General features: G+C 44.3%; 2 protein-coding genes across 5 annotated transcripts in view; both read left to right on the top strand.

The window, feature by feature from the left end:
- Window positions 1-5,846, top strand: part of fermt2 (FERM domain containing kindlin 2) — a 37,034-nt gene extending 31,188 nt beyond the window's left edge. For 2 of the 4 annotated variants that reach the window (XM_030116306.1, XM_030116308.1), the window contains 4 exons: window positions 2,511-2,531; window positions 3,014-3,138; window positions 3,216-3,357; window positions 3,989-5,846. In XM_030116306.1, the coding sequence (XP_029972166.1) occupies window positions 2,511-2,531; window positions 3,014-3,138; window positions 3,216-3,357; window positions 3,989-4,162 (462 nt within the window). In that variant the 3' untranslated portion in view covers window positions 4,163-5,846. The remainder of the gene's footprint in view (window positions 1-2,510; window positions 2,532-3,013; window positions 3,139-3,215; window positions 3,358-3,988) is intronic. The other 2 variants (XM_030116307.1, XM_030116309.1) reach the window with 1 other exon arrangement.
- Window positions 5,847-18,252: 12,406 nt separating this feature from the next.
- stxbp6 (syntaxin binding protein 6 (amisyn)) overlaps window positions 18,253-27,326 on the top strand; it is a 64,122-nt gene continuing 55,048 nt past the window's right edge. The window contains exon 1 of the mRNA XM_030117048.1: window positions 18,253-18,545. The gene's annotated coding sequence lies outside the window, so the exon portion shown is untranslated. The remainder of the gene's footprint in view (window positions 18,546-27,326) is intronic.

Consider the following 27,326-nt stretch of genomic DNA (forward strand, 5'->3'; position numbering starts at 1 on the left):
GTCAGCACGCTTGTATTCCGGTGTTATATTTATCAACCAGAATGATTTAATTTGCTCTTTAAACATCGGGAAGGTTCCACAATGTGCTCAGGAGATTAGCATGTAAGCATGAGGTCGGTGTATGTACACTGGAACAGCTGAGTACACCGCCGCCACGGCCGTGCGAGCTGGGAGTGGGTGAATGAGACGGCGGCCTTCTCACAGATTACTCACTCAATCTGGACTTGCTTAAGTTGTAGTACAAACGTGGAATGTTGCTCGGGGAGCTTTGTACAGTAAATGATGAGTCAGATACAGTCTGGACCGTAAACTGAAATATCTCACTTCTCTAGAAAGAGTTGTGGACTTAAATAGAGGTTTGGAGGAGTGAGGATGTTGTTAAATGAGATTACCGACTAGAGACAAGTTTCAGTAATGAGGTCCAGGCTCATTTGTTTGTGTGTATCCTGCATTCCCCCCCCTCCAATATAATCAGATGTTCCCCCTACATACAGGAAGTGAATGACGTGGTTCTTTTTAACTCACAGCCACATCACAAAGAGTCAGAGGAGGTTCTGATTTGCAGAAGTACATAATGAAGCTTCACTTCTCTCTTTCTCTTTTTCTCACAGGCTTTATTTTTTTTTAGAAACCGGGAAATCCCTTTGGTCTATTTAGGGTCAATTACATAATCTGTTTCTGTGGCCAGACTGAAAGAGAGAACAATAAGTGTTATAATTACAAAGTTATTCATGAGCTCAGACCATCGAATTCTGGATGCTCAATCACAACTTGTGTAAAGTTGATATTAATAATTTTCCTGAACTCTCTTAAATCACGTTGTGTTTGCTTTGTTAGGTTCACTTCAGTATCCGTCTCACAGGTGTTTTAGATAGTGTTGCCAGGAAACCTCTCAACTTCTACTCCACCCCATTTTAGATTTGTGATACGAAACTCTGGCTCCTCCTACCAACTGAAATGAAACTGTAGATTCGTCCTTGGGATCGACCACAAGTCCAATTCCAGTAGAATATGGTCAAAAACAAAACAAAAACATACATGCATCCACTGTATTTCTCCAACTGATGTTGCAAATCAACAAAGCTACAGATCACTGTGAGGAGACTGCCATGCTAATCGCTAAACCAACATGCAGCGTTGAAGGAGACCTCTCTTGCAGACTGTGTTGCCTCAGCAGGATGTGAGTTTTCTTCCCTCTGGCTCGGATCCAGCCAGGTTGATAGATGCCCTCTCCAGGGGCAACAGAAAAGCATGAAGCTCTACACACACTGTATCTCTCTACACACACACACACACACACACACACACACACACACACACACACACACACACACACACACACACACACTCATGTGTAGTATGCAGTGGGCGTGGGGCATCAGGAAATGAGCCGTGCCTGGGAATGCTGCGCGGGAAAACTTGTTTGGGAAAAGCCCCTCAAATCTCCAGTCGGCCTGCGACCCCTCCCAGCCTTTCTTAAAGTCGACTTCCTGCTGCAAGATTTAGTCCGAGGAGGCTTCCGGGCTGCAGCCCCGAGCGGATGTGCTCACAGGAGTTTGAAGAGGACAATTTGGAGCTGAATCTGCACGTCTGTGTTCGAAAACGATTAAAAAGAAACTAGTTTTGACCCCTGAAGCTTGAAGATCCTGAGGTCCACTTCCATTGTTGCTGGTGAACGGCACCCTCTTGTGAGTGAAAGAGGAACTACAACTCAGTTTTATGATTTCAACCCTTATATGACTATGAGCATCTTTAAATATTAGTAAAAAAGAACTTCTCATTAAGAAGACTGGATTTATTTTCATTTTAGAGCGTACAATATTTCAACACTGAGTGCTTCGGTTGACTTTTGCAGGATAACTTCATCGTTTCTGTGGCATTTTACAACGCTACAGTCTGTAGAAGTACACATTGCATTATTACGGCTATGCATTATGTTGCAAATAGATGTGCAGTATACATTTAACTGTAAACTAACTGAAACTCGATGTGTGTTTCTATGCATTCACATAGTGAACATTTGACATGACTATGACAGAAAAGTGCAGTTATATGGGATTTTTCATGAAATACTAACGGAGGAGCTGTGATATTTGGAAGAAAAAAAATCTCGGGGGACATAAATTAACATGTATTCAGGAGTTTGTAATAAAAATTATCACAACACTAAATGCTACCCCCTGATATGAGCTCGTTTCATTGAAGTAGAATCATCATAAATGATCCTACATTAAACCACACAGATACTGTGTCTTGTGTCTCCTGGTCATTTATAAATCACACGCCCTCTGATTGCTGCATGACCCCTCTGCTCCACAGCCTGACCCCCCCCCCCCTCTTATTACTGTGGTGGTTTCCTGCACTGTTGTTTTTGATCTCTCTTTCCTCGACACTGAATCTTACATGCTCTGTTCTCTTTGTCCAAACCATCCTCCCTCTCTTCCTGTTTGCATCTCCTTCATTCCTCTGTATGCTCCCCCCCTCCCCTCCTCCCTCCCTCCCCTCCTCAGCCAGGCTTTATCAGGGACTTGGTAAGTGGAGTTGTGCGTCCACCGGGTGCCTCTGAGCTTTAGACACGTGCATGATTGTGGGAAATCGCAGCACTTTTCATGTCCGGGTTGCCTCACCTAACTGTCAGTTAATCTAGCAAGTGGCTGTAACAGTAGAGTAGACGGAGTGCTTTTAGTTTCTGTTGCTCTAACATGCTTTGTAGTGAAAGTATCTAACATTTCCATGGACGTAGCAGTAAGGTTTGATGTGTCTCGTGCAGAAGTTGCTGGGTCTCACAGTAAATCACAATGTTTTGGGAGAGATAGTGTTTATAATAAGACTTTTTAAAAGTCAGGAGTTCTCTGGAAACCTGGTGTCACCGTGCACTGATGGTTTCAGGGTTTGTTTGCACTCAGAAGTGTGGTGATGGGTGATCGCATTTGTTTAATACGGGGAAACTTTGGCTGTTTTTAGAATGAATTAAAAGCTCTGTAAGTAATATGTGTGGTTGTGTGTTTGGCAGATTTCCGCCCGGATCCTTGAAGCCCACCAGAACGTGGCCCAGATGAGTCTGATCGAGGCCAAGATGCGCTTCATCCAGGCGTGGCAGTCTCTGCCCGAGTTCGGGATCACTCACTTCCTGGCGCGGTAGGTTGAGACGCGGCTGGAGCGCCCGCCGCGGCGGACCCGTGCGCCGCTCACCGTCGGCTCTCTGCGCGTTCCAGGTTCCAAGGCGTGAAGCGGGAGGAGCTGATCGGCATCACGTACAACCGTCTGATCCGCATGGACGCCAGCACCGGCGATGCCATCAAGACCTGGCGCTTCAGCAACATGAAGCAGTGGAACGTCAACTGGGAGATTAAGATGGTAGGAATCACCGTCCAGCAGCACGCCATACGCCAGCGATCAGTCAGTGGACTGAGGGCCCTGGAGACTGAATTAACCTTTATTTAAACATCTGTGAACAGATTGGCACTTCTTGGAACATGCACATTACCCATAATTCATTTCTTCGTCAAATTAAATTGTTCTGAAAGGCAGGATCGTGTCATATTGAGACCAATGCGGTGCTTCCTGTGGAAACTCCCTCCTCAACAACTGAGTTTCCAATTCATGATTGCTTTTTAACAATAGAACATTAAACTTCTGTCCAGTTATTACAAAATATCCTGTTCCTGAGGAGGAGGAGTGCAGACTGAGTAATTTCCCTGATGTTTTTAATGGAGTTTTAACTGCAGTGCTGCCGAAAATCTGTGCAAATTGTGCAAAAAGAAGGTTGTGCAGTCTGCAGTTTTTAGGGTTCTTGTGTAACAATTTATTTCTAATGTGCCAGTCGTCTCTCCTGGGGCCAATATCCAGGAGTTTACAAGTTATTTAGTTTGCAGATAAGAGACTAGGAGTCATTTGATGCAGATTACAGCCTGTTTCTCTCACTGCACCGAGTTTATTTGAAGTTAAATATTCTCAAACGCATGAAGCCGCTGCGCTGTGTGCCCAGGTGACCGTGGAGTTCGCCGACGAGCCCAGCCTGTCCTTCGTCTGCGCCGAGGTGGACTGCAAGGTGGTGCACGAGTTCATCGGAGGCTACATCTTCCTGTCCACGCGCGCCAAGGACCAGAACGAGTCTCTAGACGAGGAAATGTTCTATAAGCTGACCAGCGGCTGGGTCTGAGCGCCATCAGCCCCGGGGAGGGGAGGGGAGGGGGGGGGGGGGGGCACAGCTTCGGGGTCTATTTTATTCTACTATCTGTTTTTGGTCTTTTTAATGGTTTGGAGCTGCATCCAAGAGTCCAGAGCAGCAGCGTCTTTTTTTTTTGCCATTGCTGACACCGTTTTAACGTTGGTGAATTTTATTTGTTTGTTTTTTTTGTTTTTTTCTCGTATTACTACCGACGAGGTCACTTGTTACGACACTAACCCCGGTGGAAGCAGTCCAGGTGAACTGTGGTGGACGAGCAGGAGCTTTTCGTAGGACGTTCGTCCTCTGTCCTGCCACCCCTTCCCCCCCCTCCCGGACTGACTGACGACCACCGACTTGCGTCCACGGAAACCTTTCTTTTTTTTTTTTTTTTAAATCCGACTTTAACCCAAAGAATTGTTCCTTTTTGTCTTTTATTTCCTTCTAAAACGTCACGTCTGTCATTGAAGCATCGCGACTAAAGCAGATATCTAATGTTATATCCATTTATTTATCCTGAAAGACCAGCCTCATCTGTCAGACGTCTTCTCGCCGCTCTCCTGTCCGCTCCACGAATCTTCTTGACGTCACACGTTAAGCACTTGTGCAGTATGCGGCCGTGTTTATGAATAAGCTGCTGTTAAGTTTCCTTTTTTGCTTCCGATGTCTCGTGAGCTCGTGTCCGCAGATGGGGGTGACATTAATGTGGGACTGGCTTTGTTTTAAACAGACCGACGGCGCAAACGGTCCACAGCACCCGGGTGAGCGTCACGCGGGTTCCAGAACTTTCCGGCCGATCCAAACGTCCTTCGATTCATCTCAGTCTGTCTGGCTATCACCGAGAAACGAGCTGCAGAATGTGGCTGACTTCTGATCTACAAAATAGATGTCTGCACAAGAATATTATCTTTATCATCAAGTAATCATGTAGCTCTTGGAAGGTTTTAAAAAAAAAAAACAAAAAAAAACCCTGATGTCTCACCCGGTCGCGCATTCACACTAACAGGAAAGACACGATCACTCTTTCTTCTGTTCCTCACACCGTATAGTATTATCATTTCTATTAATACACACCAGCAGAAGGTCACAGAGTTTAAAGAATGAATATGCAAACTTTTTTCTCTTGTTCTGTCCTCAATATGAAGGATCAGCAAATGAAGTATTATTATTTTTTTTTTTTTGTAACTAATGTAAAAACACAAACGTTTTATAGAATTGTACAGTTGGGGTTTTTTTTTCTGCTTTTCTTTGGGCGGGGGGTTGGAGGTTTTTCTTTTCAGAAAAAAAAAGTGGGTAAGCCATCAGTCAACGTGTAGTATTGAGAAATGTGCCTGCCTATTGTCGTGGTCTTACTGAGTTTTCAGATGAAGATATATGTGAATATATATGAAGATAACACTAGTCTCAAACTCCAAGATGTTGGTTGAGTACATATATTTTTTTTTCTAAAATAGATCAATGTTTTTCTTGCCTTTGTGCTCAGTTTTGTCTGCTTTTTTGTCAATAATAATAATAATGTCCATTTGTGGCCTGGAGCTTCATATTTTGCTCTTTTTTTTTAACTGACAGTGATGCATTAAGTGCTTAATTCACCCCGTTTTTAATCACAAATGAAGCGTGCCATTTATTAATGTCCATAGGAAGGAGATCCTGGAGTTTGAGACAAATCGGCAAAAAAAATAAAAATAGAGAGGTGAGAGCAACCCAAGACTTCTGGCAGTTTATTTTCCTCTCTGATGTTTCAGTTTGCCTCCAGTGTCGGGAGCAGCCGTGCATGTCCTGCTGTCCCGCTTTCTGACTGTAAAAATGCATTTATTTTAAAAAAATAAAGTAATTTTTATTTAAACCACTTGGAATTTGCTCTTCATTTCATATTAAGAGAGATTAAGTTGACCAAGTCAGTGTATTTACAGGTCAAAGGTGATTTACTGCTACAAATAATGCTGGATATGTATTTTTTTTTTTTAAAAAAAGACATTTTATAAATTAATGTTTTAAAACCAGATAAAATTGAGCTGTGCACAAAGAGAGAGTGCAAACTCCACACTTGAAGTAAACTGGGAAGCCACACTGCCTGCTGAAGTCTTAAACACGTGCACCGCTTGATTCCTTCCAACAGAGAGCAGCGTGCGACCACTCTCCTCCTCACCCTGCCGTCCTGCCTACAGACCGAGGAGGAGATCAGATCAGATCAGAGGACGCCAGCAGACTGTCTGCCTCTCTTACAGGCTCTCTGTCCGTCCCTCCTCCCACGGTTAACATGGTGGATGTCAATCACCTGCTGAGCGGCGGGATATGAAGCTGTCAGAGGCGACGAGAGGAGAGCCTCTGCAGCAGTGTTAGATCAACGCCAGCAGCCGGGCTTAGACAGAGGAGATTCTTAGGATGTTTGAGACCCTGATTGGAAAGATTGTCCACATGAGTGATGGTAGTATCCTTTTTAATTAAAATCATATAGTTTTACGGTTTGGTCTCAGGCTTGAGTTTTTCCCAAATTGAGTATTTCAGTCAAATCTAAAGCGGTGATGCGGTTGTCTCTCTGTGATGAACTGATAGTCCATGATGGCTGGATGCTTTTAATCAGCTGGGATTTGGATTAAGAGGTATATAGAGGTTGGGAGAATGAAGAACATGTTCTTCTCTGAGATTAAGTTTGACAGATTCTACTTTAAAGAAAAGCCCTTTGAAGCATTGTTCAAACTCTGCTGCCTCCCGGTTCTTCTTCTGTGCTCCAGCGGGATCTGATCCGCCGGGCCCACAGTGTGGATGTGAGGAGAAGACGTTGACTTCCTCTTCGGGAGGACGGGCTGGATGACGGACTTGATGTGTCCAGAATCCAAGTGGATTTGACGGCGACATTTATAGACCGGGCTCGTCGCCGACAGTTCCTGCGCGTTTCAGGAAGTGAAAACATAAAAGGAGCGGCGCAAAAAGCAAAGTAGCACCTGTTGCCATTCCATTCTGCTGCTTCCTGCTTGAACTGAGCGCAGATTTAATCACAATGAGGCGCTGCTCGGCTTTCCTGTGGCTCACAGACCCTTAACGTCATTGTTAATGTCAAGCGGCTCACTCTCCCCCAAAGTGTTTCTGACACCCACCCCCCTTCGCCCGCGGTGCACAGAGTGCTATAGATAACGTCGGCCATGGCACCACATGTGCTGATAAGCCGCTTTCAAGTACTCCTTTAAGTTTCTTTGAAGAAACCAGAGCTTTGACCTTGTCTGGATCAATTATTTTTTCAATTCTCCTCCTCAGACTGCTAAGATAAAGTTGCACGGAGGTTAAGATACTCGCTGCCAAGATGACAGAGAGCGATCCACCTCTTTGCTTGGAAATATCTCGGCAGCTGCTCAATAGATCGCATCCAAGCTCCGCTCAGACGTTCATGAGCCTCGGATGACTTTCCCTCCGCAGCCACCGCGAGCCGATGTGTGATACAACGCTTGGACCGAGTTTTATAGACATTCAAGTTCTCCCCGAGGAGGAATTCTAACAATATTAGTGATCCCTCAACCTTTTCTCCAGTCTGAGTGTGTTCAGCACTTCAGATAATAACCAAACATCAGCGAACAGAAGCCGCAGAGCTGCGATATAAAACCACTTGTCATGAAGAAAGGTGTGTGATTGATCTCTGATTGCTGTTTCACCTGTTTCTGGTGGCGGAGCTCGTCTGTGTCGGTAGTTCTCCAGTGTGCCTCAGTGATAATCTCCTGCGATCTCGTAGACTTTATTTTGAACCTTTGGATGTTTTTTGTTTTTTCTCGCTGGGAATATAAATGAGTGTGTTCCACCGGCGGCGGTGTCTGGCGTCCTGAGTCCTCGCCGGAGCCAAACGTAACACCACCAAGACAAAGGAATTCTCAGAAACGGGAAACATTAGCAGGTGGCTTTTAAATGAGAACGCAATGCAGTTCTGGAAAAAAAGTAAAAACTCTAAATCTTTATGTGGAGATTCCATGTTCTACCTGAGCATGTGTGTGTGTTTTCTGTACTATCCAGAAACATCATGCTTTATTAATTCCCCTTGAAATTCCTTTTTTGCTTCACCCACCATGAGATAAGTTAAAAAAAGGTCACATTTGACATACTTTTCCCAGTTCTATGTACAGTCCTGAACACACCACATGACTGCCTCTACACACCGTCTACAGACTTCACATTCAGGTTTCACGTATTAAATCGGAAGATGTCCAACCTCCAAACGCACCACATGTGTTATTTCCATTAAGTGGGACAGTCCAGTCTGCATATTTCCGCGGAAAAGACTCGGTCAGGGCTGAACGCCGGCCGGTGCCAAGACTCTTATCTTGATGTCATCCGTTCCACTTGGGAGCCGCTAAACCGAGTCTGAAGGCTGCATGAAAACATGTGTTCTGGTTAAAGGTCTTTGTTGTTCAAAGGCTGAAACAACATCTCGATGAGCTCCTTTTGTTTGTGCGTCCCACTAATTTATGAGAAACTGGGCTGATCGCTGTTTCTTGGTGCAGATCTTTAAGTTCACATATTGGTCACAACAGGTTTTCAGGCTGGCGAGGAATTACGGCTGAAAGCTCCACATGTTGAACGTTTCTGCTCACCTAACGAGTCGTTGAGCCGAGTCGCCTCTATTCGGCTGTTTGCCAAGGGAGTCTCTCCTAAAGTAATCCACTTCTCCCTCAGGGACCTTTTGGCTTTAAGCACTGTTGCACAAAATTGGATAATTTGCATCGCCTCGCTCCCAGAAACCCGTTTTGTTTGGCTGGATCTTGTTTTTCAGCCGTGTTAATGCAATTTAAAGAGGCCGTTGTTGTCGGTGAATACATTCGCAGCGAGCAGACGAGTGTCGGGTTGCTTCTTTTTTTCTTTTTTTTTTGTTTGTCTTTGTTACCTTACACTCCAAGCTAGAGTAAGACGGGAGTGTGTATCCGCAGATTAGTCTGATGAGGAGACAACAGAGGGCATTGTGGGAGACATTCAGTCAATTCATCAGTCCGATAATAAAAAGTTCCCTTTGGAAATAAAGATTTTATTGATATTCTAATGAAAGGAAGAGAATAGAAAGGAGTGATTGAGGTGAAGTGGTAAACACTGTCCTCCTCACGGAGAAAAGGTCCTCCTGTATGAGTCCTGGCTGCAGGCGCGGCGCAACAATAGAATTAAAGCACTTCAGTAGATGCATTGTTCATTTTTTTTTTACTGGTTCTAAAAAAAGCTTCCACAATATCTTCAGCTCAGTGTTGAAGTGATGTTTTGGCAGTATAGGAAGCTTGGCTGCTGTGGCAGCATCCAAGATATAACCTGAACTACGACCCCCCCTCAGTCACCCTCTGACTCCCCCACTGATCGCTCCCTATCCCGGTGATAGCATCAGAATCGGCTCCATCCTGCACAGATTGAGTTTCATCTATATAAAAGCTTGACGATTAGATGAATCAACCATCAAAACATTTGATTTAGTCCAAACGATGCCCCGGTGTGGGATACCGCAGTGACTCCAGTGTGTTTTAAATTGATCCTCCTCAGTCAATAGTCTTAAAAAGCCCTTTAAAGCGTCACCTTTTAGGACCACTCGCAGCTTCACTCTTCATTTTATGATCTGTTTGCTAACAAGCCTGTAGTGATCCCGAAGTCTCCGACCCCCGAGGCCGTCCTGACCTTATCCCCGCACGTCTCTGACTGACGCCGCTCGTCCTCCTGCTGACGATAAAGACCAAATTGAAGCTGCAGACTAAAATTGAAATCTGGGCTCCGTGTTGTCGCCCGGAGGGCTCTCATCATCCATCGTCTGAATTAGCTGCCATGACGCCGAGATGGCAACAGGAGGGTTGTGGGAGACTGACGGTGAATCTGGCCGGCAGAGGACGAAGATCCAGAAGCAACGAGAATTTTAAATTCTGATCAAATGTTTCCTGGAAGTGTTCCTGAGAGGTGGAAACAGGAACTGCTTCTGTCCTTGAGTGCAGTTTTTGGAGGGTTCCCACACACACACACACACACACACACACACACATCTCGTGCACATCTGTCTTGGCGCCATGATGGAGACTGATCTAGTTTGCGCTGTTTAATGGCGTGTGGCTCCATTACGGAGTCGTTTGCCCGGTGACTTGCTCCACAATCTGACTGAAGCACACCTGCGAGGATTATCTCGGATTCAGGATGAATCCCCCTGAAAGTCTTCCCCTGCCCACGTCCCTGATTGCTGCCTGATCGGCCGCCCGCGTCTCCATGAGGCAGAGAACAGAAACTGGAATTCATGTGGTTCATGCTTGTTTTTAACAACAATAAAGTAATGAGTTGTTATATTGTTTGTAGCATTAAAAAGTCACCAATAATGCAATGGTTTTCATTTCTCTTTCTGAGAAATAAAAGGTTTTTTTGCAGGTTTTGTGTAGTTTGAGTATCAAAAATAGTGTATGGGAGAGTCATCATATACATTTAAACAATCTCTCTCAATCTTGAATATTTTACTAAAATTTCATGACATTATCGACTCTACAACATTCAGAACAACTGAAGTTATTATGTTGCTGGTTGTCGCAGCCTTCATGTGATCCTCCATGACTGTATCCGTATACCTGTTATTATTTCCCTGACGTGTAGCTGCAGTGTTTTGCTCTGGTGTCAGTTTGTCTTTTTCACATGTTTCTTGTTCTGTTTGGCCTATTTTTTTTGTTTTTTTTTACCTGTTTGAGTGGTCGACATGACCACATCCTGAACTTGATTGAATGTGATCAATGTCAAAAAAAGTCCTGAAGCTGCTGAGTCGCGTGTGAATCCTCTGCAGTGTCAGAATCTGTGCTGTCAAGTTGGAGTGAAATTTGCATTTTATTTTATATAATTTACTTTTCCAATTCATTGCCAGTTAAAAAATGCACTTTAACCTCATTTTAGTTAAATGTCCATTCATTTAGTTTAGTAAATGCAACAAAAGAAATTTGAAAGTTTTCTGACATGAGTAGGCAATAAGTGCAGTTAATGCACAACATGACTGTTACGTAAGTTCCTTATTGAACTAAAAACCGAGAGTTTGTATAAGAAAAGTTGTGTAAATCTGTAGAAAAGGAGAGCCGACAGTCCTAGAAAGTTGGGAATATCATTAACAGAGTAATACAATGCAGTCACACACATGTTTTATCTCTCTATCCCGCTCGTAATTCTGTGTAATGCAGCATGCTTTGAATATCTTTATATCACTGCAACGTAATTTGACATGTGGTTAAGGATTCTACCACAATGTTTCTATATTTTCACTCATTTCTAAAGATTTCTTTGTGAAAATTTCAAAGCTTGAATCTCTGAACTGAAGAAAAATAGGAAAGGTTTTTTAAGAAGGAACCTCAAGACAAATTAAAAACTAGTCTAACCAGTGCTGTTGAGGATGAATCCAGAAAAAAGCTCAACTTTTTTCATAATCCTGCTGTCTGAATTTAATTAAATGTTCATTTTGTTTCATATTGAAACATGTCATCGCTTGAACAACTAACTTATTGGAAAGATGGTTTTCAAATCACAGACTGAAAGCAAACGTCTTGGCCTTCTTCATTAAAACGACCAAACTGCTGTGATTGATCTGCGCGTGAAAGCCATTACTTGCGGTCGGCTGCGCACTCAGATGATGGATGGTTAATATCTGCTTCAAATCTAATTAAAGCCGCTGTCTTCCTCGAAGAGCGTTGTTGTGACGGCTCTTATAAAATCCTGAGAAACTTGTCAAAAGTGACGTTCTGTGAATGGTTTTAGATCTTTTTTTTATGCTCCAGGCTCTTAAAGGTCATCTGGATAAGTCCCATAATATGACAGATCTTCACATGAAAGCCTTTGACAGCCGTCGTCCTATAGGAGGACGCTTTGAACACGAGAATAGAGACATGACTTCAGTTTGAAACCTTCTTTCCATGTGATGCTGATTTTTCACGCAACAAAAGAGCTTGATTACAAGAAGATGTGTTCAAATAAATAGTGATTAGTAGAGAAACTCAAAGAAATAAGCACTTGGAAATGTTCAGGATAGGAAAGGGAGTCATATAGGAGAAACGTCATACCGGCACTGGCAGCTCAGATCAATAACAAATGAAAATTTGTCCTCATTTCACACTATTTAAAGATTTTCCGAGCAGATCTGGTTTTCTAATGTGAAATGTGCACGAGCACCAAAGACTAAACGTCCAGATATAAACACAAGCCTCATTGCTCTGTAAGGGAAAAATCCAAACAAGAGGTTTGAGAGGGCCCCGTCATGTAAACATGGAGATCCTGAATATGCCCGTTACCACTGGAGTTTAAACTCAATTCGATTCAGTTTGATTCACATGAGACTAATTTCACCATGAAAATGGAACGGCAGTTTTACAGAGACAAGCCAAACAATCCCACAAAACCCCCTCTGAAAGAAACCTCTGCAGATCTCTGCTGCAGCAGTCGGGGTTTGGGGACTGTAAGACAGAAAAGAAACAATCAGGGACAGAGAGAGAGAGAGAGAGAGAGAGAGAGAGAAAAAAACAAACAAGTTGGCAGCAAGGTAATCGACACACTGCCTGCAGGAAGCACAGATCTCCGGCTTCCATTTCCACTTTGAGAACCCGCTGTAAGCAGAGGTGTCAAACAGGGGACGACCTAACAAACTGGAGCAATTACAAAGAAAAACTCCCTTTGAACCTTTAAAAAGAAGAGTTTTCAGGCATTTCTTGCATTTTTAGCTGCGACAAAATTGAAAAATATGATATTATTAACCGTATTTTGCACTGTGAGGCATTCTAAAATTGGCAACTTTTGGCTACTTCGGGAACGTCCGATCGGCCTGAGCAAAGCGTTCCGGTGGGACGAACACAATCACAATAAAACCTGGATGAGCGAAAATAAAACCGTTTGATATTTTTCTGTTTGAAGTGCAAAAATCTACAAGATAAAACACCAAATGAAGCTCGTGTGCTGAGCGCTCTTCTCTGAAGTAACGTATACATGTCAGCAGGACCTGAACCAGACGTGTTTTTCTCTGGGGCTGCTCCGTAACCACTGCCTGATGTGTGTCTTTCATTTGCAGAATAAGTCTCAATCCACATGGTTTACAGTGTTTGATTAGCAAAAAAAAGAGAGAGAGAGAAAAATGGGAAGAAAGAGTGGATCGAAGAGCGTGTGAAAGTATGGCAGCCATCTGGCAATGCGGGGAGATGAGAAGCAGCCGGAGACGGGAGCGGAGGGTCCCTCGCACCGCTCCATTCCTCCATCGTCAGATCTCCATGTTTACCCTGCTCGCCACGTGGACTCCGGGCTCCGCGTTCTCCCTAAATCCCCACGCAGCTCCTGCGAGGATGGCAATGTTTTCCAGGATTTTTGGGCCTGAAGGGTGCAGAGCAGGCGAGCCAGGTAGAGCCTGACGGCGGCTCCGGCCTCCTCTAGGAGAGCTTTGTAAAAAGGAAAAAGTACCGAGTGTCCTGGAGTGGAGGCAGGATCAGTGATTAACCTCTCATCCGGGGGATTTCTTTGGCACGTCCATCGCCAGTAGCTCACGATATTGTTAACAAAAGATTTACTGAGGCTCATGATGATAACAAATTCATCACAAAGAATTACAGAGAAATGAAATGATAAGCAGATGCGCCCATAATTTCCCGTTCAGCACTTCTGATTTATGCATTTCGCTGTACAGATATGAAATATATTGCACGGTTTTAGTAATGGAAATAAAATGATGCATTGGGCTTTTGGAAGCTTGTTTTTATTGTAATTCCACCGCGGCGTCAGGTTGTTGCTTAATGTGAGCGGGGGAACGCTTTAATGAGGCGACGGAGCAGAAGCAGCTCCGTTTGTTCCTACAGAGCATCGCCATTAAAATTAAAACACTGCGCTCAGTGCTGAAGCAACGTGAACAGATTGTTCCATGTAAGAAACTCAGAAAATGGATTAATGATAGTGACTACTGTTGCATTTTTTGTTTTCATAATCCATCATTTGCACCACTTCATTGAGCTGCAGGGTCTGAATCGATGAAGGCAGGTTAAACCCTGCAGTCATCAATAAACCTTAAACATTTGTTTTAAAAACTTAAATTTTACAGAACTGGTTAGAAATAAAGGTCTTGATTGGGGATTTTTGTTGTGGGACGAGAATCCTGAGAAATACACCAGAAGGTCAGAGATCAGAAGTTAAGGGTTCAAATGCTGCCAGGTCACCGCCACGGGTCCCTGAGCAAAACCCTCGACCCCCATCAGCTCTGTGAGCGTCGTACCGTGGCGGCCCACTGCTCCCAGCAGTTCAGGATAACTATGAATGAGTTTCAGAGAAGTAATTTCCCCAAGACGACCAAAAAGTATGCTTTCTTCTTATGATTCTTTTTTTTTTTTTTTTTCAGAGTAATCCTCTATACTGAGAAATCACAAGACAGAACAGAAAAGCTGGATCTCTTTTTTTCTGGGAAAACAAATTAGGATCTATCGGTGGATCCCCCTAAAAATTGCTATTGAGAAATGTTTCTGTTTATTGCCTCCCTCCCATAACAATAGTCTGGGATTTTCACCCTCGTCGTCACAACAGACGGAGCGATCGGTTACCCTTCCGCCGCACAGATTCCAGACCTATAACACAAGCTGGAAACTTCAACCTGGAGGATGTTTCAGTCTCTGCGGCGCATCAGGCGTCAAAAAACTAACCTCAGCATCGAATTAAGCGTCGAGCGGAGCCAGGCTTCTCATCGTGTTTGTTGGGCAGTCCTTCTCCGGGCCGCGGCCGAGCCTGGTAGCGCCTCAGGAAACCTCCGGCGGATCACTGACCAGACTCTCCCTGGAGAGGATCCACTGAAATCCCAAACTCGCCAGCAGGAAGCAGCTCGCTGCCCTTTTGACCCTCTCAGCGTGTGTGAGTCTGTGTTTTTTTTTCTTTTCTTTTTTCTAATGTGTGTATACATCATTTCCTCCTCTTTGGCCGATGTCTGGTTTTCCACCTGGAAACAGTGAGTCATTTCTGTGAAACGCTTCGCTCATGCAGGGGAGCTCGGAGGGACAGTTCACCACGGAGTCACTCTGCCTACTTTGTTGCCGTCTCCGAGGCCCCCCGGCAGTAAAACACCCCCCCCCCCACTATAATCCAGATCTGTGCGACAGCGGGAGAGCCTGTGTAAATCAAAGTGGACTGTCTGAAGGTAAGCGCCGTCTTCAGGTAGCCTCAAAGGACGAAAAGACGGAGGGAGGGAAAAAAAAAAAAAAATCAAATTCTTAAAATCCTGAAATGAACTCTTTCCACATGCTGCAGCAGATGGCCGAGCAGCTTGTTGAAGCATGGAATCACAGAGGCGGCCAGACAAACTGTAACACGATCCCGAGGAAGTCTGAGGAACGTTCACGTTTGATTACTGGTGTGAAGAAGTGAAAGACGAGCGGGATGCTGTTTTCTGGATCCGACACTCATCAGTCAGCGTGGTCAGTGTGATGGGAAGCAAACTGCGAAGCTGAGCGGCGCCCGCCATCCATGCGGCAAACTCCTGCAAAGTCAATTCAGTTATTTTCTTTTCAGATTTGAAGATGTAAAAAAGTTTTTTTTTTAATCGATCCAAGCACATCTGCCTCATTACTGCTAAACCTGATCAGTGATGCTGGCCCCACAGCTCATCAGCCCCTCCCGAAACACATCAGTGATCAGCTGCAGAGACCCGCAAGGCATTAAACAGAAGCGCATAAAAACAGTAGAACTCTCTCCGATGAAGCAGCAGTGTCCAAGTGTGCAGCTCAAAAAATGAAGCCAAATCTATCAGGAGAGGAATTAAAGCTCCGCGGGGAATTGGGATGACTCACAGTCGGCAACGCGCGGCGCTCGACAGTCTAAATCACACGGTCCCACAAACGCAGTGAATTCCCGCCGGAGTGATCCGTGTTGGCATGGCTGCAGAAACAAAAGCGAGCGGTCCGCAGCCGGCGGCGGCGCCGCCATACACTGACACCTCCCACACATCCAGCGATGAGCGGCTGGAACCCGTTCAGGTGGTGTGGGCCTGTCTAAACAAGTGATTCAAAGAAGTTAAGCTACTTTTTTTATTAGGATTTTGGAAGATGTCCCAGTTACAGCTGATTCTACAATTCCGTGGGACGACTACAGTAATCAGAGATTTGCCAGACTCGGTATCACAGACGGGGCAGTGAGGCCGACCCACGGCAGAGTGTCTGTAATCCTCCACAAAACGAGCCCACCTTACTGTTTCTGCAATGGGGTCATGTCTGAACACATAGTGAAAGGTTGTTAATGTGCTTTAAAATGATAGAAAACATCTGGAATCGAAGTTGCTTCTTGGGCGTCTTTTACACAACAACGTTTTCAAGTGAAAATTTGTTTTGAAGTTTAGTTTACAGCTGACTGAAGCCACTGAAAACACAAGTTTTTGAAAACATCTTCCAAACTGGAACTTTTTGAACTCTGTCTCCATGGAAATGGGGGGGAAATACAACTTTGCTTTGCTTTCTGACAATCTTAGCTAAAGCTTCACCACACAAATAACATTAGGTAGCTCAAATATCTACGGTGACCCGTGGTGACTAATCTCTTTTATTGTCGACTGAAGTTATGTGGGACACCTGAGGTCACCGCAATTTTTTGAGACACAGAGGAAAAAAAAAGAAAAGTGTCTTGAGCACCTTCATCATCTGATAATATCTGTTCAGGGACGGAAAGTGTCACTGGCAGGTGGCGTCTCATATTGGAAGTTTGAAAGTTGTGTTTTTATGGCGACATTGGGAGAGTGTCTTCAATTATGTGCTCCGAAGGAGACGGGATCAAAGTTGCGGAGCTGCAATCAGAGATATTTACTTGAGGCTTATCGTCTCCAAAACCCAAGTAAGCAGTTAAACTCACAGCGGGAGAATTAAACTTGGCAGGAGAGAAGAGCAGCTGAAAGACGCTTCTCCTTCTCTTCGGGGATAACCTTGGGAAATCTCCTGGTTACTGTACTTTATTTTCTACAGGCTCCAAGTCTGGGGAGTCGTGGGGTTTCATGTCAATTCCAAATTAAAGTCAGGGGATGGAAACTGCCGCTGAAACAAAGCTTCTACAGAGTCCTTGAAAGTACACTCAAATAAAACATGACTTTTTCGCTACTGTCAGCTTTTGTGGTTCAATATAGTCTCTCTTTTCATTATTGCCACTTCAAAGAAACGTTTCCAGCATATCGATTATTCTTACTTGTAAAATATGCTGATGATACACATGTTTGGGATATTCCTTATTTATGACCCCATTTACACAACAGTGTTTTCCAGTGAAAAAAACAAACTTTTGTTGGTCTGTTCACATGAAAACGGTTAGCGGAGCCACTGCAGTGTTACTATCATAGTCAAATGCCAGGATACACCAATCGGTGGTATCTGGCACAAAGATGGAGGAGGTTGAACTGTGGATCCTCCATAAGACTATCTGGAAACACCCAAGAAAATCTGATGTCTTTGTGAAAAACTTTGACCTCGTTTGTGTCGTCAACACAGCTTCTATCTAGTCAAATCTTGACACTTTCACACTTTTCTGCCAAATGAATCCTGAACTTTTTGTCCCATAATCAAGCAAAATCTTTTTTTTAACACCTCTAACTGACCATGTCATGTTTCTTACAGCAGATATCCCTCAGGAAGGGAAGAGCAAACTCCAAAACAGCCCACTGAAATGTAATTGCTCTCATATTGATAAAAGGAATCGATGCAGAGCTTCTGTGGAGGCAGAGAAGAGCTGAACACCTCTCATCTGCTCTCCTGGTGTCCTTCAGCTCACTTTGATGATATTCATGTATGTTGTTTTCATGCAAAAACTTCAAACGATGCATGAATGTGCATTTTAGTTTCACCTGTATGTCTTCTTTATTTTTAGGGTGCAGTATTTCTACACACGCACACACAATAAAAAGAAACTCTCTGGATACGCCTCTGTGCTATAAAAAGTGTTTAACTATTTTTGGAAAGGATAAAAATGCATACAGAGGGTCTATTTATAACGAATGTTTTCTTGTGTACGTGCGCGTGTGTGCGCGCGCGTGTCTCCTCGTGCGCGAGGGGCGCGCGCAGCGGTGTGACGCCGCGCCATTGGCGGGCGGGCTGGTGCGTCTCTGGGAACCTGCTACTGGTTTCGCATCCACACACACACTCACACACACACACAGCCACGGGCAGACAGACTGGCTCTTCAGTGAAAAACGGCAGCAAGGAAGGAGAAAACAGAAGAAAAAAGGAAGAAAAGTCGCCTCCCGCCGCTCGAAAACCAGCAACTCGGAGAGAAGTGGAAGGACGCGAAATGCGAGCGATAATTCAATCCCGAGAGGACCATAAGGAAGAAAAAGTGCGTGAAGTGTGACAGCTGGAGAGATTAAAGCGGAGGAGAATTTGGGGACCCGCACGTGGAAAAACATAAAAGAAACCCTTCAGACGCGTCGGTAAGCTTCAGCTTTTTACATGTGCCAGCATGCCGTGGCTGCGTCTTTACGCACGGATAAAGTTTAATTCACGGGTTGCGCGGAAACGCGTTACGCGGCGGTCAGTTGGCACAGACTGCGTCAACAGCCGAACTGCCACTTCAGCCTGCGTGGCACTGGAAAACTCTCTCTGGTGAACTGCTCTTCATGTTTTCCTCCCACTAAATCAGACTGATTCATTTGGGTTACTTTCTAAAAATGTGCATTTTTGTGGCGTCCCAGAAGGTGAGCCGCACCTTGTTGTTGTTGTTGTTGTTGTTGTTGCTGCTGCTGCAATTAAATGGTGTCTGTCAATCTGGAAACAGAAGTAAAATGCACCTTTCGGGCCAATATTTGGAGAACAGAAGTTGTGTGTGAGACATTCCTGTCAGCGCAAAGTGGATTTGGGGTGTTGTCCAGCTCGAATGGAGGAGTAGCCTATTAGAAATGCTCTGCTTCTGCATCATCAAGCCACAGGAAACCCTTCTCTCACATGATCACAGTATAAACTTGGATTATTGTCCACACTGAACATTGGTCACATTTTAAGTCGACCTCATGATCTTGGTTTTGCTTTTAAGCTGTTTGGATTGAGGTGTTTGAAGTCGAAACTGAAAATGAAATGCATCTTTTTTCTTATTTGAAGAGAAGAAACAGACATCCAAGTGTGAATGCTGAGCACACAAAGTGGATTTTTGTTGTTCTCCAGCCTGCACAGAGAAGTATCCTGTCATAAAGACAACTTAAATACCTCATTTAGGAAGACCAGAGTGTAAACTTGTAAATATTTGTCACATTTTAAAGGTGCCACAATATCTGAGGATCCTAGTTTACGTACATGTTTGCTAATGAACCGTGTGCAGTGATGTTGTTTGAAGTCTAAATATTACCTCAGCAGAGATAACACGATTAACCATGAACCTTAAATTCAACACTGATGCAACATTTTTGTGAAATTAGTGCGTCGGAATAGAAACAGACTAAAAGGATTTGAAAATAAGTAATTGATGCTGCTATTTCAATGTGTACTAAGGTAAATCCCAAGGCATATGCACAGTGGGCTGCTGTTTGGAGCCTTCAGGAGCCACTCAAGATCCTCAAAACAAAGAAGATTTAACAAATTGTCCTATTTTTGAAAGCGTTTTTCTTTGTTTTGGTGAGATTTATGGATTTTTGACCTGGGAAATCTTAAATAAAAAGAAGAGCAGAGAAGAGCCTTTCCTGTGTGTCCATCTCATGCTGGCCATTTAGTCAGATTTTCTTCTTAGCATTAACCAACCTACTTATATTCAGAATATTGCATGTCCCTATATTGCTGTAGTCGAGGGTTTGACTTGCTCTGGCGTGCCGTAAGAGATAAGCGTCTGCCTCTTCTTCAGCCTCCAATTACAGTCAGCATAATATAAACTGTTGGCTTCCTCCCCGTCTCCCTCCCTGTGGGTCCCCCACCTCAGCTCGATCCGTTATGAGACGGGAGGCATCCTTGGAGGCTGACATGAAGACGTGAAGGCGGCTGTTTCTGTCTGAATGGTACCAGTGAGAAGAGAAACACAAGCTGCCCGACAGTGTTTCAGATAGAAAAAATGACATTGAAATTCCTCCCTAAGGGCGCCAAATCACTGGCGACCGGTTCCTGTATTGCAGCAGTTCTGTGCCCTGCTCTTCCACGTTGAGCAACTCGTCTGTTTTGCAATATCCTGAATGGAGAAGTGGCAAAATGAGGATTTTCTGGAGTAGCGTTGGTTTGTGTGAATGCATCATCCAAGTCTGCTGCTTTGTACCAAGAAAATAACTTATTATAAACTCACTATTGCATTGCTGATGCCTCTTGCTGTTGCTACAGTACATAACTCGTCTGATCCTCATAGTGTCAGACACCCGTTTGGGAGTGCTCAACATTAGCATTTCTGCTATTTACTAAGTCCTTCTCTTATGTTTTATTGCTTTAAGGTGCTGGGCTATAAAAGAAGGAGCTCATTTGGGGGGTGGGTGGGGGGCGGCTGGCATGTCACTCATTGATTCATGGTTAAACCATGCCTCTCTGGCACTATATAGCCTTCACTAGCAACTGAACCACCAAGGAAAATGGAGGGTTCTTCCATATTTTTTCCTTTTGAGGGAAAACCCAAAGGTATTGCTCAGTGATGAAGAGCTGCTCTGGCCCCGTGATCAATGGTTTCTCTCATTTCTTTACATAAAAGTAGTTGTCAGCAGGATATCGGTAACCTGTTGTCTCACAGCGTACTATATGATATACCCGTACAAACAAAAGAAGGCTTATAAAACAGACTTACCAGCTCAGAGGGATGTTTTAGTAAGAGATACCAATTGTTGCAAATTCCCTCAATTCTGGATGCTCATTGAATACCGCTGTAAAGAACAGTAAAAGTATATGTGTACTAAAAAATTTGGGAAAATAAGAGTCGCCTACTGAAAACTGAAGTAACAAGGAGGGTATTTCTACCAGTGAGTCAGCAGCGCCAGGTTTTCAAGAAAAACATGGTCTCTTCAGCCGCGCGCCGTCAGCATGATCAGAACAGCCGAAGTCCTGTGGAGCTGCCGTTTCATTGCGTCCAGGCGGGACTCTGACTTCAGAGGCGCTTAGTCATAATCCCACAAATGGTAGCCTCGCACCATTAGGTCCTCAGCCAAGCACGCGCACCAAATGTCTGAACCTGCAGTTTCTCTCTCAACAGCACATCATCAGCAGGGTAAAACTAACCTGTCTACTATCAGTCTAACAGAACTTTAACTTTTTGCATTATTTAAGAAATACCAACCTTCATTGTTCCGAGTGAAGGATAATGCTGCATGCAAAACTTTTAATAACCTTCAGGAGATCCATGACAGCTGTGCAGATATATGTAATATTGTTGCCTTGCACTGAATCCTTTACAAAATGATAGAATCGCAATGAAGAAATTACAGGATGGAGCTTGAGACAGATATTTCTGATCCAATCAGATCATCTCAGGCAAACTGCTGGAACACTGTCTCAAGTGTAAAGCCACTCAAACTGTCTGCTGGATGTCAGGATGAATCTCCGCATTCATTTTATGAAAATCAATTTTGTTCTTCTGCGCCGCACTAACTTTTTCAGCTGTGAGAAGCCGAGAATCTCTGTAGTGTATTGTGTTTTTGTTTGTTTCCTCACTGACTTCATCAGTAAACAGAGCGGTTCAGAATTGAAGTCACACATCAAACCACTGTTCATTTGGCTGTGGGGAATGTGGATGTACTGCTGTATCACCAACCAAACAAACAAGAAATATCGACTCCTCTTCACCTGAATCGTCTGAATGCGCCGCATGAACATGGAGAACGACTTATAACCAGATGTATATGACTGTTTGTTGCTGACTTTGATCCAAGTTTCTATCACTTCTCTTGAGACAGTAATTTTGGCCTCTCCCAGGTGAAAGTGGACGGCTCGGGTCGTTCTTTCTGTTGCTGCGGTCTAAAGTCTGTGGAGTTACGGTTCGAGCGGCTGTTTTCATGTTTGTGTGAGATCATCTACTGACAACATCAGAAATTTCACAACCGCCATTTCACAACACGGCACAGTGTGACTGCCTCTGCCAGGTGCAGCAAACGATAGAAATGCAGCAGAAAATTACGATTGAAGCAGCTCCTGCGCACCAAAACAATAGTGGAGTCCTATACAAGTTAAACGCTGGATCAAATCAAATCAAATGTCTTCAATGTCGTCTATATCAAACTATTTCCTTGTATATAAATGCTACAGGCTTCAAGTTTTGCTTCATTTATGAATTTCCTGAAGGCACCGTCTATATGCAGATGACATTCAGGTCTACTGTTTTCCTGTGTGTGGAAGTACACTGCACGAAATAAACTTCACACAGGTAATAAAGTTATGACTGCTGTTACGGCACAAGCTGCTGGAGCTCTGAGAAATCCATCCACCCTTCCGTCGCTGTGTTTTGTTTTCAACTCAATCAAACACTTTTGCATATCTCTCAAAGTCCATGATGAGAAAAACAAACTGTTAATGAGCTTTGCGGACTGGCACAGGCTCACTCTGAAGGAGGGATTTGGTCCTCAGTCTCAGAACTTGGACCGCTGAATCAGGAATGCCGTCATGGCCCGCTTCAGTGAGCTGCCCTTCTGTTGTGCTTGTTTTGGATTTAGTATTAACAAGGGGTTATTTCAGAGAGAGACTGATGGTCTCGGTATTTCACAATCCAGCCCTGTTTGATTCCCTGAATATAGTTTTTAGGTAATAAATTATTGAGATATTGTTGTTCCTGGGATCTTTTTCTCCGTGTTTTATGTCTTATGAAACACCAGAGAGAGTATTTCCTCAGCATGAACTGGAACATAGTAGCATGATAATACTGGTATTATTGGCACTGATCGATTAATATGCTATTTATGAGTAAAGAAAAATATGCTGCGTTCCGACATGCCAACACTGTTTTTCTAGATATTTGTTGCTGCTCTGAATTTTAATACGTGGCAGGCTGGCGCCGACACCGCGAGAGCAGCAGGGCGGATGGTGTAATCGCTCAATTATTTTATGAGAGGTAACGTTCGCCATCTGTTCGCGTGGCGCTGTTGGATGGCGCTCACTCATAGTGACACGGATGAGTGACAACACTCTCCAAAGATTTAATCTGTGAGGATGTGAGCGCCGTGGGAGGTCTCGCTCTTTAAAATCAAGGTCGCGGTGTAAGTCGGCATGAAAACCACGCGTGAAAGGCTGCAGATGAGGCGAGATGTTTTTTTTCTCGAATGCACGAAAGAAACTATTTCGTCTCTGCGAGTTTCCAAAGGATGTCCAGCGTGAGTGGGAGGAGTAGATATAAAATACTCCTATACAAGGGTTTGTTGTCTGTTTAGTTTGCGATCGTGCCAGGCCATTGCGTTCTGTATGTCATGATGTACTTATTTTATACAACGTTCTAATTCAGCTGTTTTGGCTCACGCTCCAGCGCAAGCAAATATTTCTGCCGTGGGTGTCTGCCTCGCTCTCTGCTTTTGATAAACTCTTCTGTATCTTGTGGACTTTCCAAAAAAGGGGAAATAAATGGGAAAATATGCGTGTTGACACACCAGTGCAGTGCACCTGTGTTAACTGAACGTGATTATTTCTGGAGCGCGCTATCTCTCAGCCGCTGCACACCAGATGCATGAAAAAAACACTTTGTTTTAAATGAGTTCAGTGTTTTATTTAATTAGGGGCAGAAAACTGTCATGCGTTTTCTGCGAAATGTCAAAAAGTGCCCAAAGCCAGTCGACTTTTAAGTTTCTTTGGAGTCTTGTGGATTTCTTAGCCTCCTTTTTTTCCTGGTTTCGCAGTGCTGCCCATGTAGGAAAATGTTATTTTTCCATATCCAGCACAGGATGGTAAAAATCCAAAGGTTAGGTTGAAGCTGCTACAGTACAAATGGAAAATCTCACAGGGCTGAAAAGCGGCTGTTCTTAAAGATAAGATATAAAAAATATATTTTTCCAAGTTTATCATTTTCTGGTGCTTGTGTGCGCACACACAAACCTTCACCCTTGCATAACTTTAACCCATGTCTTGGAATTAAGTCTCACGTCTCATACAAGCTTTTGACAAATTGAGCTGCGCTTTAATTTCCCGGCGTTTTCACTCTAATGGTCCAAAACTAATTGCCTCTTTTAAAGGCACGACAAGCATGCACACATACAAAATCTATATTTACTGCGTTTCTCTTGACCTCCTCCTACATTCACTTACTCCCACAGCACATTATGGCTCGCTGCTTCATATTTATATGATTGATCCATAATGGCTCACTAAGTAATTGTCACATCAGCTACCAGACTTTTAATTACGTGAGCGTCGGGGTGGATATATGTGGCAGTAGACGGGGTGCAGATGGACGTGGTCTGCGCCAGCTGCCGGTTGGGCTTTGACTTTTCACGTCTCTCCAAAGGAAATAAAAGCCACACCTTCGGTTGACTTTGATAAGGCGCATCATCTGCTCGCCTTCTGAGCCCCGTTTCGTCACATTCTTTTGCTGCGGCTTCCCAGTTCCTGGTGTGCACGGTCTGGAGCGCCGTGCAGACTGACTCAAAAGACCAGCGCAGCCCCAGGAGAGCAGTGATTTCACACTCTCAACATACGAGGGAGCGAGCAGGACCGCATCATGCAACCGCCGTTCATGAAGTGTTTTTTTTGAAACCGGGCTTTGTTGTAGAATGGGGTGATAAGCGGCCGTTAAATATACGTTGTCTGTAACTGTTCCTCCCTGCGCTGTGAGCGTTGCATAAGTCTGCTGCGAGTCCAGCCATAAGCTGTGTACTGTAGCTGGCTACATTTCAATGCCTCCAGGCTCCTGTCTGCCTCCTCCTCCTATTCCTACTTCTTGTTTTCTTCCTCGCACTCCCCCACCCCCCCTCATCTCCTCATCCCTGCTCCCCCGTCATGCTTCAGCGGGCCACCTGAGGGGGAATCTGCACTGGTGACAGCTCCAGGCGAGATGTAGGCAGCCTTCCCTCTTTGCCTGAGAATGATGTAGAAATGCTCCGGATTAGGGCTTCCTCGGAGAGGAACTCCGCTGCGTTCAGAAGGCAAACAAAACCAGTCACTTCTCAGCTGTTAACCGTATCTCATTGTGTGCCTTCCAGTTTTTCATCCAAAGAGATTAAAAGTAAGGTAAATGGCAGGAAGAGAAAAAGGGGTAGCCTCATTTAAAAACCTTTTTTTTTTTTTTTTTGTAACTGAGATCAAAATGATATCGGTGTGGTGCAGGTTCTGAGAAAGCAATCAATTTCTAAAATTAGATTTCCTCTTTACTCGGATCAAACAATGAGAATTGCTGAATTTCTCTCTGTCATTGTAAAATTATTTAGAGGCCCCGAAAGACAGGGCGAGAATATAATATTCAGAATATTGGAAAATGTCTTATTCAGTGGCTGTGACACCCGGGCCTGTGCAGAGCTTTGAGGTTGGACTGGCACAGCGCGGCCCTTTCAGCCTTTATCAATTCTCAGTATGAAGAGCATGCCTCAAACGGGTTTGCACAGTTTTTGCACCGTGTCTGACGTGCTGGAAGAAGTCTGAAAGTGCTGCCTTGCTTCTGTGCTTCTTTTTGCAGGGGCCTGGCATGTCTGTCTGGGAGCCAAAGTGTTTAGAAGTTGGATATCTTTTCAAGTTCCAAAGAGAGACATATTTATTAGCCTTTTTAATTACTCTCCACACAGCCTTGGCGTGGATTTTTGTTTACTGTGACGGCTTGCATTGCTGAGAGGGCAGAGAGGAAGATTGGAGGTGGATAAAAAAAAGAGCAGATTGGAAAAGGCTGCAAGTGCTTCCACTGCAAAAAAAATATAGAATTTAGATCCTGGATAAGTGAAGGTGGTGAAAAACAGTGCATGCATGGGAATGGGAAGGAGGATGGTGGTGAAACAAATGATGTTGTTTTGGACACGAGGCTGAATTACTGAGATTTCCACTGGGATTTATCAACATTAAGCAGAAATAGGTTGGAGCTCATCGTGAGCTGTTTGGAGAGAATGTTAGAGAGATGAGATTGAGATGATTCAGTCATGGATGAAGGGAAAAGCATGCTGAGGATGGAGCTACAGGCCACTGAGGGGGTTCATGAGCATCCATCCTGTGAGGGAGGAGGATACAGGAGACCCAGAATCCTGGAGAAGCAACTCCAACTCCGGCAACTGAAACATGTTCTATCTTCTTAGTGAAGGGCAAAGAGATGATAATTTATATTCCATTGTGAAAGCAGCTCTATATTATCTTCGAAAGGACCAATAGAGGCAACACACTCAACAGAGATGGAACAATAACAACTAATGCTGTAAATGGGACAATTTATTAGATTGTGTTGCATTCTAAACAAGGCTATTGTATCCAAAGCTTTTATCCTCCAATGCTTGTCCAAGTGCTCTCTCTCCGGCCTGACGTAATCCCGCTTTAACAATGACCACAGGTCAACAATGGCCCCCATTCAGCCTCTGAGTTTATGGACGTGTACGGCGGCTCGTACACTTTTTATTGCTTGTGTAAACTCTGCTCTTGTGCAAGTCAGTGAAACTTGGGCCCCGATTCGCTTGAGCTCTCGCGGCTTCAAAGCCGACTGCACTGCTGGAAAACGTCTTTTGAGTTTGTGGGTGGCTGTACGGCGGCGACTCGGTGTGATGAAGCCATTGTTGTGCTGTTTGCCTTGCTCTGGCTTCACAGTAGCCTAATTCACCCGCTGGTTAGGGCTGACAGATTTGTCCATCGCCAGCAGGGTGGAGTGGTGGTGTGTGTGGTTAGGAGAAAGATTTAGTTCCATTTGGAGAGCATTTGGGTGTAATTAATACTTTTCATCATGATTGAATCCATGGTTTGAACACTGTTTGATCGAATAAGCACAGATCTATCTGACACCAGGACGCGCTCAGTGTCCCTCAGTCTTCAAGAATAAACTTGCGAGTGCGATGTTGGCCTGTACTGATGGAAACATGATTGCTGTTTTGTCTGAGGGAGACCCAGCACCGCTCTTAAGAGCCTCGGCTGAAGTTATTTCATCTCTGCGAGTGGCGGTGCTTCCAAGGAGAACATTGGCACAACATTTAGAGATATGGAATCTGGAGACTGGCAGGAAAACAGAGCGGCGTCATTACGAGTGTTCCCTGTTTTAGAAGCCCGTGACTCCCTCTGTCATTACTTCAACATGCTTTTTCCTCTGTGAGCAGCAGAGTGGATGAATTCAGATTGTGTGTGTGTGTGTGTGTGTGTGTGTGTGTGTGTGTGTGTGTGTGTGTGTG

This window comes from Salarias fasciatus, chromosome 19 (genome assembly GCF_902148845.1).
Source record: "Salarias fasciatus chromosome 19, fSalaFa1.1, whole genome shotgun sequence".
In the NCBI taxonomy this organism is placed as follows: domain Eukaryota; kingdom Metazoa; phylum Chordata; class Actinopteri; order Blenniiformes; family Blenniidae; genus Salarias; species Salarias fasciatus.